The 12,514-nt window shown below is 40.5% G+C and overlaps 2 protein-coding genes across 3 annotated transcripts in view; one reads left to right on the top strand and one right to left on the bottom strand.

Moving 5' to 3' along the window:
- The window catches only part of LOC115108178 (ras-related protein Rab-3A), a 28,882-nt gene extending 21,381 nt beyond the window's left edge, over positions 1 to 7,501 (top strand). Inside the window, exons 3-5 of the mRNA XM_029632230.2 lie at positions 503 to 621; positions 3,356 to 3,480; positions 3,899 to 7,501. Coding sequence (XP_029488090.1) covers positions 503 to 621; positions 3,356 to 3,480; positions 3,899 to 4,089 — 435 coding nt within the window. The 3' untranslated portion in view covers positions 4,090 to 7,501. The remainder of the gene's footprint in view (positions 1 to 502; positions 622 to 3,355; positions 3,481 to 3,898) is intronic.
- Positions 7,502 to 9,603: 2,102 nt separating this feature from the next.
- On the bottom strand, positions 9,604 to 11,193 carry LOC115107374 (transcription factor JunD-like). 2 transcript variants are annotated; one of them, XM_029630770.2, is made up of 2 exons: positions 11,089 to 11,193; positions 9,604 to 10,868 (listed from the first exon to the last, which is right to left on the bottom strand). In XM_029630770.2, the coding sequence occupies exons 1-2, from the start codon at positions 11,132 to 11,134 to the stop codon at positions 10,081 to 10,083; spliced, it is 834 nt and encodes a 277-aa protein (XP_029486630.1). In that variant the 5' UTR covers positions 11,135 to 11,193; the 3' UTR covers positions 9,604 to 10,080. The 2 variants fall into 2 exon arrangements, with proteins under 2 accessions (XP_029486630.1, XP_029486631.1); XM_029630771.2 differs by having other exon boundaries at positions 9,604 to 11,180.
- Positions 11,194 to 12,514: the final 1,321 nt, after the last annotated feature.

Raw genomic sequence — 12,514 nt, 5'->3', positions numbered from 1 at the left:
GATTCATTATGCATGCTAGACATTGCTCATACAAAAAGCAACAATTTGACTACTACCCTAAAATGAAGCCTAACCAGCATAGTGTTGTGTGTAATGGGGATTGGGGCTGATGTTGCTCCACAGTTTAGAGAGATGCAGTATTGGGTTGTCAGGGAGGCCTCATTCCCTGAGCATTCATTAGAGCTTAGGCCGTAACTCAATCTGCCCCCTCCGCCCCCTGGCTTGCCAACCAAGGAAGGGAGGCGAAATTTGGCAAGTCACAGTGGAAATGCGTCAGGAGCTGTAAAAGCTACTGATACCCCATCATCATCTGTTGGCAGCAAAAGCAGTCTGCGGGTAGACTGTTTGAAATCCCTGTAGGGTTTTAATGTTCTGTCGTTATTGGTGTGCGTGGGACGATCGCTGTCAATGTCAATTTGACTGTGGTGCATGTCAAATAGGCTGTGGTGCTCGTTTTTATGCAACCTCCGTGTGTGTGTGTGTGTGTGTGTCATATTTCTAGGATACGGCAGGGCAGGAGAGGTACAGGACTATCACCACGGCTTACTACCGCGGTGCCATGGGCTTCATCCTCATGTATGACATCACCAATGAGGAGTCCTTTAATGCTGTGCAGGACTGGTAAGTGATTGCTCAGGAATGTGGTGTGGTCATGTGACCATATGGCAAATAGTAGTAAAACAGAGGACAAACACAGACCAGTGTTCCTTGATACAGTACAGGCCTGACTGGAGGAGGTCCAATTGGCACCAAAGATTTGTTGACCTTTTCTTCAGAAAGGCCTACGAAGTGATAAGAATTTGTTGACCTTTTCTAAATAAAGACCATTGGACTTGAGACACATATACTATATATACAGGTAACTACCAAAATAAAGGAAACACTTGAGTAAATGGGGGATACAAAGTATATTGAAAGCCAGGGGCTCCACACAGGTGTGGTTCGTGAGTTAATAAAGCAACTAACCTCCCATCATGCTTAGGGTCATTTATAAAAATGCTGGGCAGGCCATTATTTTGGTAGTTTTGGCTACCATGGCTATGCCCTCATAGGATGACAATGCCCCCATCCACAGGGCACGAGTGGTTACTGAACAGTTTGATGAGCATGAAAACAATATGTAAGCCATATGTCTAGCCCGTCTCAGTCACCAGATCTCAACCCAACTGAACACTTATGGGAGAGTTTTGAGTGGCTCTTGAGACAGCATTTTCCACCACCATCAACCACCAAGTGATGGAATTTCTTGTGGAAGAATGGTGTCACTTCCCTCCAATAGAGTTCCAGACACTTGTAGAATCTATGCCAAGGTGTATTGAAGCTGTTCTGGCTTGTGGTGGCCCAATGCCCAATTAAGACTCTATGTCGGTGTTTCCTTAATTTTGGCAGTTATAGTTGTATAGTTGTATAGTTGTGCAAGTATAGTTGTGCAAGTAGAGATACTGGGGTGCAAAGGAGCAAAATAAATAAATAAATACAATATGGGGATGAGGTAGGTAGCTAGATGGGCTGTTTACAGATGGGCTATGTACAGGTGTGGTGATCTGTGAGCTGCTCTGACAGCTGGTGCTTAAAGCTAGTGAGGGAGATATGAGTCTCCAGCTTCAGAGATAATTGCAGTTCGTTCCAGTCATTGGCAGCAGAGAACTGGAAGGAAAGATGAGGGGGTGACCAGTGAGATATACCTGCTGGAGTGTGTGCTACAAGTGGATGCTGCTATGGTGACCAGTGAGCTGAGATAAGGCGGGGCTTTACCTAACAGAGACATGTAGATAACCTGTAGCCAGTGGGTTTGGCGATGAGTATGAAGCAAGGGCAGTTGTATAGTTGACATCACCTGGTTCATCTGGTAAAATAGCCTCCAACACTCTACTCAACAAACTGGATGCAGTCTATCACAGTGCCATCCGTTTTGTCACCAAAGCCCCATACACTACCCACCATTGCGACCTGTACGCTCTCGTTGGTTGGACCTCGCTTCTACCAAATTCTCTAAAACAACGTTGGAGGTGGCTTATGGTAGTGACATGAACATTCAATGTTCTGACAACAACTCTGGTGGACTTTCCTGCAATCAACATGCCAATTGCACGTTCCCTCAAAACTTGAGACATCTGTGGCCTTATGTTGTGACAAAACTGCATATTTTAGAGTGGCATTTTATTGTCCCAAGCTCAAGGTGTACCTGTGTAATGATCATGCCGCTAAATCAGCTTCTTGATATGCCACACCTGTCAGGTGGATGGATTATCGTGGCAAAGAAGCAATGCTCACTAACAGGGATGTAAACAAATGTGTGCACAAAAGTAGAAGTAAATAAGCTTTTTGTGTGTATGGAACATTTCTGGGATGTTATATTTCAGTTAATGAAATGAAGGTTCAACACTTTACATGTTTAGTTTTATATTTTTGTTCAGTATATAATTTTGAACCGGAGTCAGACAAAATCGTGTGTTTCTCTAATTACAACGATTAATCCCCAGACAAAAAACATCCTCTTGGGTTTGTATCTTCCTGATATCCAATAAGGAGGGGACTTGGGTTTGTATCTTCCTGATATCCAATAAGGAGGGGACTTGGGTTTGTATCTTCCTGATATCCAATAAGGAGGGGACTTGGGTTTGTATCTTCCTGATATCCAATAAGGAGGGGACTTGGGTTTGTATCTTCCTGATATCCAATAAGGAGGGGACTTAGGATGGTATCTTCCTGATATCCAATAAGAAGGGGGCTTGGGTTTGTATCTTCCTGATATCCAATAAGAAGGGGGCTTGGGTTTGTATCTTCCTGATATCCAATAAGAAGGGGGCTTGGGTTTGTATCTTCCTGATATCCAATAAGGAGGGGACGTGGGTTTGTATCTTCCTGATATCCAATAAGGAGCGTCTCAAATAAAACTAAGTTCTATTTTAACGTTTGGCTAAGCAGGCGCTTGTTCACGTGGGTAAAATGATTGAATAACATGTATGTGTACATTTATTTTCAACGCTTGCTTAAATAATGTGGCCGGTGAAGTTTGCGTGTAACCAAATACTATTACTCACAATAACCCCAAATAAACGTTAATCGTATCGCAAGTTGCATTATTCCAAACTCATTTTAGATGACCCTTGAGTGTTGGATAAGTGCAGTGAAAATGTCACCTAAGCTTTCAATGGCTCTGCAGTGGACCATGTCTCTGCAGACTGCACACTACAATCTATGTTCTTAGTAAGAGTGGTTTATTGAAACAATGTTTCGATCCTCAGATCATCATTGTGTCTCTTTGACCTCAAGCACCTGCTCAAAACCACTGGATGAGTGCGTGTGTGTGTAATCTTTTCTAATACTGAACCTTTCTGTATGGCTGCCATAGGTCGACCCAGATTAAGACGTACTCGTGGGACAACGCCCAGGTCCTGCTAGTAGGCAACAAGTGTGACATGGAGGACGAGAGGGTGGTGGCAGGAGACAGGGGCAGGCAGCTTTCTGAACACATGGGTGAGATCAAGTCACACAACACCAGCTCACAGTGTCCACCATAACTACATGAGCTATACAATTCAATGATACTGCTGATGTTAATGGTACTTCTTATCTGATGATTTGATTTTATCATCTGAGTTGTCAGCAACAATAACATGTATAATTTGATTGCAATCGCTTGGTAGAAGTTCGTATCCAGAGTAAATGCGATCAGGAGGTGGAACAGCATCATAAACAAACATAAAAAGAATTGTGCCGAATTGGCTGTTGAACACAGATCTCCCAGCTACCACCAAATATCATGTCATACAGGAATGACAAAACACAAAGTTTGCTCACAATAGCTTCAGAAACCAATGGGCAAGATTACTGATCACGTATGGCTAGTTTGGTAAACATTTAAATTCAACACCATTATAACACCATGTTCCAGGGTTCGAGTTCTTTGAGGCCAGTGCCAAAGATAACATCAATGTGAAACAGACGTTTGAGCGGTTGGTGGACATAATCTGCGAAAAGATGTCTGAGAGCTTGGATGCCGCTGACCCGGCAGTTACAGGGGCTAAACAGGGGCCCCAGCTCACCGAGCAGCCTGCACCCCCCCACCAGGACTGTGCATGCTAAAGCTGAGCGACCCACCCACACACACCATCAACTCATCCTCAGGCCCCCCCCCCCCCCCCCTTTCCCCACAAATCAATGAATCACTCCATATGGGGGAATAGGTGATGTTCACTCTGTTTCTCACATGATTCTCTTCCTTTACTCGGGTCCTCACTGGTCTTAAATTCTCTATCCAGAGTCTGCCCCAAATCTTCATCATTGTTTACCTTATTTTCTCAGACTAGTGGTTTTCTGATAAAAGCCTTTGTTAGAGACGGATGGAATTCCATATTAAAGTATGTGTTGTTATAAAGAGGTCAATACTTTGGAAACAGAGATATTGAAGCCAAGTGCATATATACTGTCTAAGTCCCCTGTCTGTGTGAAATACAAGAAAACATATATTGGATTGCATCAGTCACTGGTATAACATCATTTCCTGTCTAAAATTTTTGTCCAATCAGCCTTTTTTAAATATTTTTTTAAAATGTACCTTATGTTTTGTATACTGGTACCGCTTTCCTTTGTAAAGCTTTTCGCGTATAAGAAAACAGTAAGGAAAATACAAACAAATTATAGATAAATTATAGATAAAAAGGTAAATAGGTAAAAAGAAACAGAGACATTCTTTATACAGTACCAGTCAAAAGTTTAGACACTCCTACTCATTCCAGGGTTTTTCTTTATTTTTTACTATTTTCTACATTGTAGAATAATAGTGAAGACATCAAAACTATGAAATAACAACTATGGAATCATGTAGTAACCAAAAAAGTGTTAAACAAATCCAAATATATTTTATATTTGAGATTCTTAAAAGTAGCCACCTTTTACCTTGATGACAGCTTTGCACACTCTTGGCATTTTAGACTGGTACTGTATATGTTTGGTTTAAATGTGTATGTAAATAATGTGCATAATATAACATCTAAGGGATCCATTAGAAAAATTTTTTTTTTTTTTTTTTAAAGCATAAAGAGACGATCTATGAAGATATGAGAGGTCAATGCTGTAGATTTTCTCTGAATCAATTTATTTATGGTTTAATTAATCTCATTGTCATCCCCCTATGCCCATTTACACAAAACATCTTCACTCCTACTACCGCTCTCAGGTACTTGCAAATACACTCACTAAGAGCTGTTAAGATTAATGCTAGTTTGCATGGAAAGAGGCTGAAGCCACGGAACCAGAGCATAGCTGAAGTATATCAGCATCGCTCACCTTTTACATCCATTTCAATTATCTTATTTTGTATTTTTGTGAGAAATAATGAATTACAATGTGCATGTTATATCAGAGGCAATACTTGGCTCCTTATGACTTGAAATAGGATACAAGAGACTGCACAAGTGAGGTTAAATAATATAGAAATCATACTGTGTCCTGTACAACAACAGGTTAAAAAAATATGTTTTGCTTAGTTTTGGCAACGGCTGTTTTTGTCCCACAGCTTGTAAGTACTTAAAGGTAGATACATAGGATAAAGTAATCCCTCTCACCCCCCCCCTTAAAAGATTTAGATGCACTACTGTTCCACTGGATGTCATAAGGTGAATGCACCAATTTGTAAGTCGCTCTGGATAAGAGCGTCTGCTAAATGACTTAAATGTAAATGTAATATGACGTAGGTGCACAAGTAAACCAGGGCCAATATCCACAATAACTAAGAGCATTAACGAGCGATGGTAAACTTCTGCTGTTTTGATCCCGTACCTACCATGCGCAAACAGCTTGACCCGAACCCATGCGCAGATACTGTGTGGGGGGGGGGGAGTCTTGCATCTCACTCATCGCAATATCTGCGATGCTGCTCGTGGCAATGTCATTTTGCTGAGTCTACCTTTAATGCACACAAGCGTAGGCTTATGCAACAAAGAGTTTATGGGTTTGTAGTGTGTGTGTGATTGGAACAATTTGCAGTAAAATATGTGTAAAATTAAACACTAACCCTTGAGACTGTTTGAGCGCAGTTTAGTCAACCGTTTAATTTAGGAAAGAAAAACCTGAATGGCCTTTTGCCTCTTGTCTTTGAATTGATATTCAGTCCAAGGTCTCAATCCAGGCAAGTTTCCATTGAAATTAGAGAATATATTATTACTCATTGTAAGCGATCGAAACCACCCTTAAGACCTTTGTGATGTTTACGAGTAAACTTTTCTATGTTGTTGTCTTTACTGGCTGTCTTTACTAGAGTGAATGAGTGTGAAATAATCATACAAATAGATCAGTCATTCAAGCATCCTCAATTGATGAAACTGTCCAATGTTTACTTCACTGAGTCATACCAAAGTTTTGATGTGAGACAATGACAATGTGTAACAATAATATTAGAATAATACTACTGTAGTTACAATAACAACAATATTTGATCATCTTGCATACATTTTCAACATAGTTTTGCTCTACTATATTATGGTTGTGAGTCTGCCATCTCAGTAGTATCCAGAGAAACCCCCACCCCCCTCTGTAAACTGTCCTCCTCCTCGCCGATGCCGTCTTCATTTCTATGAAACCAACTGTAAATGCATTTTAGTCATATGTTTCATGCGTGGATTGTGTGTTGTATTGACTCCAGGCTTGCAAAAAAAAAAGACCAAATCTGAAACTCGTATTTTATCTGCATTAGTTCTAGGCCTGCTTGTGAATGAATGTGTCACTTTCTTTAATAAAAAGCAATATGCAGTACCACTGAACAGCACTTCAAACAGTAGAGCTTGCTGACAGTAGATCTACTATATAAAGTGTGTCGGGTACACCCCCCACACACACACAAGGGTGTCGGGTAAGTTTTACCTTGCTGCTATTCCTAGGTAGTATAGAACTGAATCTGGAAAGATGTAAAAAGAGGGAATAACCATGTTCAGCTGATTTGTTAGGTTACATAAAGCCAAGCTGTTACTGTCAAAAACATTTTTTACACAAATATACTAGTGGTTTTAAAACCTCTTGTAAAATTAGTGGATTTATAGTGAGAGATGTTGTTAGGATCTTGGATGTCACCAAAGCTTGTGAGAAAAAGAAACATTTGACATGAGTGTAAATTTAGAAGAGTACAATAACAGTATTTCAGATGATGTTTTTATTCCATTGCTTTGCTACGAAGGCAACCTTCAAGGCATCCAATAAGGTTTGCGCTGTCAGGAAGGTATTGCAATTTTTCAAAAGATCCAAAGTGTTGCTTGTTTTTGGAATTTATTTCATAGTTTTTTCGTGTTTTTATTTTTATTGTGCATCCACTGAATACTGTTCTGCAAAGTACTGTTGACTTTGTTTACATAGATTTGTACTTTGTACTTCTATTGTGGGAATACAACAACTAATGTTATAACAATAAGGGAATATGGTGTCAAAATGTTAAAATGTGAACATTACCAAATCTGCTGTACATGTTGTGGAATTCAATGACAAAAATAAAAGTTTGGCCTGTTGCAATATTGCAGTTTTCCTCATTGATGCATGTTCACCACTATCATTATGTAGTGTGCATCTCACATAGAAATACAGAAGACACACACTCACAAACACAGCAGTTGCACCATCTCATTTGGCTTTGCTTCCAGGAGCCTGCCAGCCCCTGCAACATCACATCTTTTATAGCCCTGGTACTGATGCTGCAAATTCAAAGCAAGCTGGGACCCATCTGGTATTCACTGTCTCATAGGTGTCTGGCTACAGTATCTATAGAGTGGTCTCTGAGGCTGCGTTCAAAGCAAGCTGGGACCATCTGTTATTCACTGTCTCATAGGTGTCTGGCTACAGTATCTATAGAGTGGTCTCTGAGGCTGCGTTCAAAGCAAGCTGGGACCATCTGTTATTCACTCTCATAGGTGTCTGGCTACAGTATCTATAGAGTGGTCTCTGAGGCTGCGTTCAAAGCAAGCTGGGATCCATCTGTTATTCACTGTCTCATAGGTGTCTGGCTACAGTATCTATAGAGTCTTCTCTGAGGCTGCGTTCAAAGCAAGCTGGGACCATCTGTTATTCACTGTCTCATAGGTGTCTGGCTACAGTATCTATAGAGTGGTCTCTGAGGCTGCGTTCAAAGGAAGCTGGGACCATCTGTTATTCACTGTCTCATAGGTGTCTGGCTACAGTATCTATAGAGTGGTCTCTGAGGCTGCGTTCAAAGCAAGCTGGGACCATCTGTTATTCACTGTCTCATAGGTGTCTGGCTACAGTATCTATAGAGTGGTCTCTGAGGCTGCGTTCAAAGGAAGCTGGGACCATCTGTTATTCACTGTCTCATAGGTGTCTGGCTACAGTATCTATAGAGTGGTCTCTGAGGCTGTGTTCAAAGCAAGCTGGGACCATCTGTTATTCACTGTCTCATAGGTGTCTGGCTACAGTATCTATAGAGTGGTCTCTGAGGCTGCGTTCAAAGCAAGCTGGGACCATCTGTTATTCACTGTCTCATAGGTGTCTGGCTACAGTATCTATAGAGTGGTCTCTGAGGCTGCGCTCAAAGCAAGCTGGGACCATCTGTTTCATAGGTGTCAGGCTGTCTACACTAAGGTGTTTATACCAGAGATGACCTTCGTCATAAAATGATCCATGAAGCATTATTACAGGTTTGACTTACAAAAACAACACCAACAGTCAACTGTGCTACCACAACGTGGTCATATGCAAACATTTTCATACTGTATAAAGTAACTAAAAGTAGTCTTCATTTTTGCTTTGGACTAAATGATCATACGTAGACCTACCAGCATAACCGGCACTCAATTGAACCAAAAAATAGTGTTGATACAACAATTAGATGACATTTCGTATACTTAATCAATACATGAACTCATCTACAGCACAATTTCTTATCCTACCTCATTTGCACATGCTGTATATAGATTTTCCCACTGTATTATTGACTGTATGTTTGTTTATTCCATGTGTAACTCTGTGTTGTTGTATGTGTCCAACTGCTTTGCTTTATCTTGGCCAGGTCGCAATTGTAAATGAGAACTTGTTCTCAACTAGCCTAACTGAATTTTTTTATTTTTAATAAAAATAAATAAACGGTCTAATTTCTGCAATAGGCCTATCGTATTACACCAGCAGAGGGCACAACACACCATGTTGATACACAATTCACGGACATATCACAGCAAACGGACTTCCTGCGAGGAATGGATACGTTTGTATCCAATATGCTAAATGCTACAACGTCACGATGGAATCCATTCTCCGGACGTGAAGCCAGAGTTAGGAGTCAATTTAGGCCTAATAAAGTTGGCTAAACTTGTAAAATTCACATAAATAAGTGGGAAAGTGTCCCATGGAAATATTGTACTAAAAAGTGTATTTATATCAAATACATTGTAATGGTGGGTTGGACCCAAGTCATCATTTATTGGACTTTCCAAATATGTATTGAGCAATATCCTTGTGTGCCCCACCCAATCATTTATCCTATTGTGAAAACGCAACTAGTATAAAGGCTTACTGTCGCTTGTGAAGACATTGGTGTGTAGGATCTTGTTTTGTTGCTTGTAAATGAATCAGAAAACTGAACCAACAGACAGCAAAACACGTGCCTTGAATTACCAAGCAAGGTTTATTTGATAACTGAATCCAAGTAAAATAGGAATGTGAAGGGAAATATTCAGTGCAACAAAAAGGTGACAACAGTTTCACATTAAGATAAGACTGAAATAAGACACTGGAGCATTGAATATAAAATTTACAAGTGCTTCCTTGTAAACGGGGTAAAAAAAAAAAAAATATTACTTGCACCCAATGACACCCTCTTAGGTAACATTCGAGTTTGTCAATAAACATGCAAATATGTATTTATTCAGTATAAGGCTATGATATAGTAATACAATAATGATGAACTGGTTTGATCCAGTCTTACACACATGATAAAGAATGTGTCAACAGAAAATGTACATTAGTGAAGTCCTTTTAGTCTGTAAAGTCGATGGCTCTACGTGCATAATTGAGATATTTGAGAGCCAACAAGAGAACAGATATTGAGCTTATTTATGCTGGTTGACCAATGTCGTCCTGCGATTAGTACACTTGAACTTGATGTGGCAACAATTGGCATCCGCTGTTCACATGATTCAAAACATTTTGTTTTAGCTGAGCCACTTGATCCCGAAGTACACTTGCCGTTGAGGCCAGGTCAGTGTTTTGAGTTTTTAGGTTATTGACTTTGTCTTCGAGTCTGGATATCCTCTCCAGTTTCCTCTTTCGGCACTTAGACGCAGCAATTCTATTCCGCAGCTTTTTCCTCTCGGCTTTAATGCGCTCCTGTGTGTCCATGTTGATAGGTGACAGTGGTGGACTGTCGCCGAAGCTGTGCAAGTCAGGGACTATCTGCGGCTCATCCTTCAAGGATTGCAACCGGGAATGTGCTTGTTGCTGCTGTGTGCCACCTAAATGGTGAGAGGGAGGAGGTGGGAATGGTACAGTGTCTGTGGAGTAATTGACAGTGGTACCCAAAGGCCCATTACCATAACTGTTCAAGTTCGTATAGACGGGTAAATCCATGTGTACAGTGACAGGAGCCACGTTGGTACTTAGGTCGAGACTGTTCATTTGAGCGCAAGTCCCCCCGTTCAGCTGGTTCTGTTTGTGCAGGTCCTCCAGAGCCTTGACGAATCCCTCGGCAAACTCCTGTTCGTCAGTTACTGACTTGGGGTAGAGGAACTGAGAGGTCGGTGTTGTTACGACCATTCCGTTGGACTGAATGAGGAGTCTCTCCAGCTCCGGGGAAGCCAGTTTCAGCAGCCCAAGGTCCGGGGAGTTGAGAATGCTCTCGGCGTCGCGGAGATGGGGCTTTAGATTAGTGGCATCTACAAGGTTTAAATGAATGTCATTCTTCATCATATTTTGGTAAAAGACTAAATCTAAGATGACAGTAGCTGTAAAAAGTCAGCAGAGCCTTACGACAGAAAGAGGGGTTCCCATAACCTCAGTTGCTGTCGAGAAAACGATGCGTAATTTGCATAACATTCAATCAAATGCTCTTTTAAAGTTGCCCTACCCCTTTTCCAAGTTAAGGGTACAAATCACCTTTTGCCTCAAATGTTGTCGTTTTTTCCCTTGTTAAATAAACCATTGATAAGAAACAGTCGATGGTTAATCTCCCGACTAGAGGGGTAGAAGTTCCAATGTGTGCGCTCGCATGCTGCCGCTACCTTTTCTATCCTCGTAAATTCCATTATGTCACTTCAGAGCGCGCAGATTGGACAGAAATCACGTTTTTTTCGTATTTTATTTGAATAAGGGGACGTACTAGCCCCATTGCCATGGAGAAGGCGGGTAAACTGCAAACACTGCGGTGCATTGTGGTTTGATGTCATAGCAAATCTTGGATGGAGGCGTGGGGGTTGGTCAAAGCTTGTTTTCTTCACTGTTCTATTGCTTTTGCACAGTAAAACAAGTCATTGAGTTCTGTTTGACAAATGTTTTTGCACTAAATACCCTATAACATTATTTTTTACCTTGTCCAAAAAGTGTGGTGTAAGAAGAAAATAGCAAATGGAGAAACTAGGACTAAGAGTGTGGTTTTTAGAATGAGCTTTATAAAAACACATGATATATAATGACTATCAGTGTATTGAAGGTCACACTATTTTCACTAACTGAGGCATATACAATGTTATAAGTTAAGAGTGACCTAGTCTTATTTTCAAGTTTCAAAGTTTATTCACCACAGGGCTGATTCTGACCCGAGTTAAGTGCAAGTAAATGAAACGTAATTCCCCTTTCATGCACTTTTCTCTCTAGGTGTATTCTGACCTTTAACCTAAACATGAGAATAGCATGCTATTCAACCGCTATTCGTTTGGGGTGGAGATCTAGTAAATTAAGGTGTGGCGGAGGTGTGTCTACAGATACTTTGTATTCTGACCTTGACTTAATTCCCTATTAATTCCACCACCTCTACGCACAAAGAAAACATTAATAAGGTCTAGCGAACTTACCGGTTCCAAGTGGAAAAAGCATATACTTAATTTTTTTAGATTGAAATAACACCGTTCTCCATGCACTGTAATTTACAACTTAATGAGAGCTATTGATAAGAGCTAGGTAAATTGAATAATCCGTTTGGATAAGGGGATTGTAAATATACATTGTTTTAGATCTATTTTACCTTATAATCACTGGAAACTAATGTGAAACCAGTCAAATGGCAGCATTTCATGAACATTAAAGTTTATGAAATGCTGTGCCATTATGCAGAATTTAAATTGTACTGCCTTTTTACCTGCAGGGATAGGCACCCTCGAATGTCTTAGTTATAGGCTACACAGACTTTCTCTGTTTCCTATTTCTATCAAGGTAAATATTAGCCACAATCAGTATCGACCGTAGGGAGTCCTAACAACCACACATATTCAACTGCCTATTTATTGTTAGTTCCCTTCAGTTGTTACAGCCTACATTATTATTCCATTTAATTATATTGTTTTGCTGACCTATATTTGCTTACCTC

Source organism: Oncorhynchus nerka, linkage group LG24, assembly GCF_034236695.1.
Source record: "Oncorhynchus nerka isolate Pitt River linkage group LG24, Oner_Uvic_2.0, whole genome shotgun sequence".
Taxonomy (NCBI): Eukaryota; Metazoa; Chordata; class Actinopteri; order Salmoniformes; family Salmonidae; genus Oncorhynchus; species Oncorhynchus nerka.
This window is presented reverse-complemented; position numbering and strand designations above follow the sequence as displayed.

Bases quoted from the DNA above. Each gene is read 5' to 3' on its own strand.
- LOC115107374 (XM_029630770.2), bottom strand. From the start codon at position 11,134: ATGGTTTATTTAACAAGGGAAAAAACGACAACATTTGAGGCAAAAG. The intron at 10,869-11,088 runs GTGATTTGTACC...TAAACCTTGTAG, and splicing joins GACAACATTTGAGGCAAAAG to ATGCCACTAATCTAAAGCCC.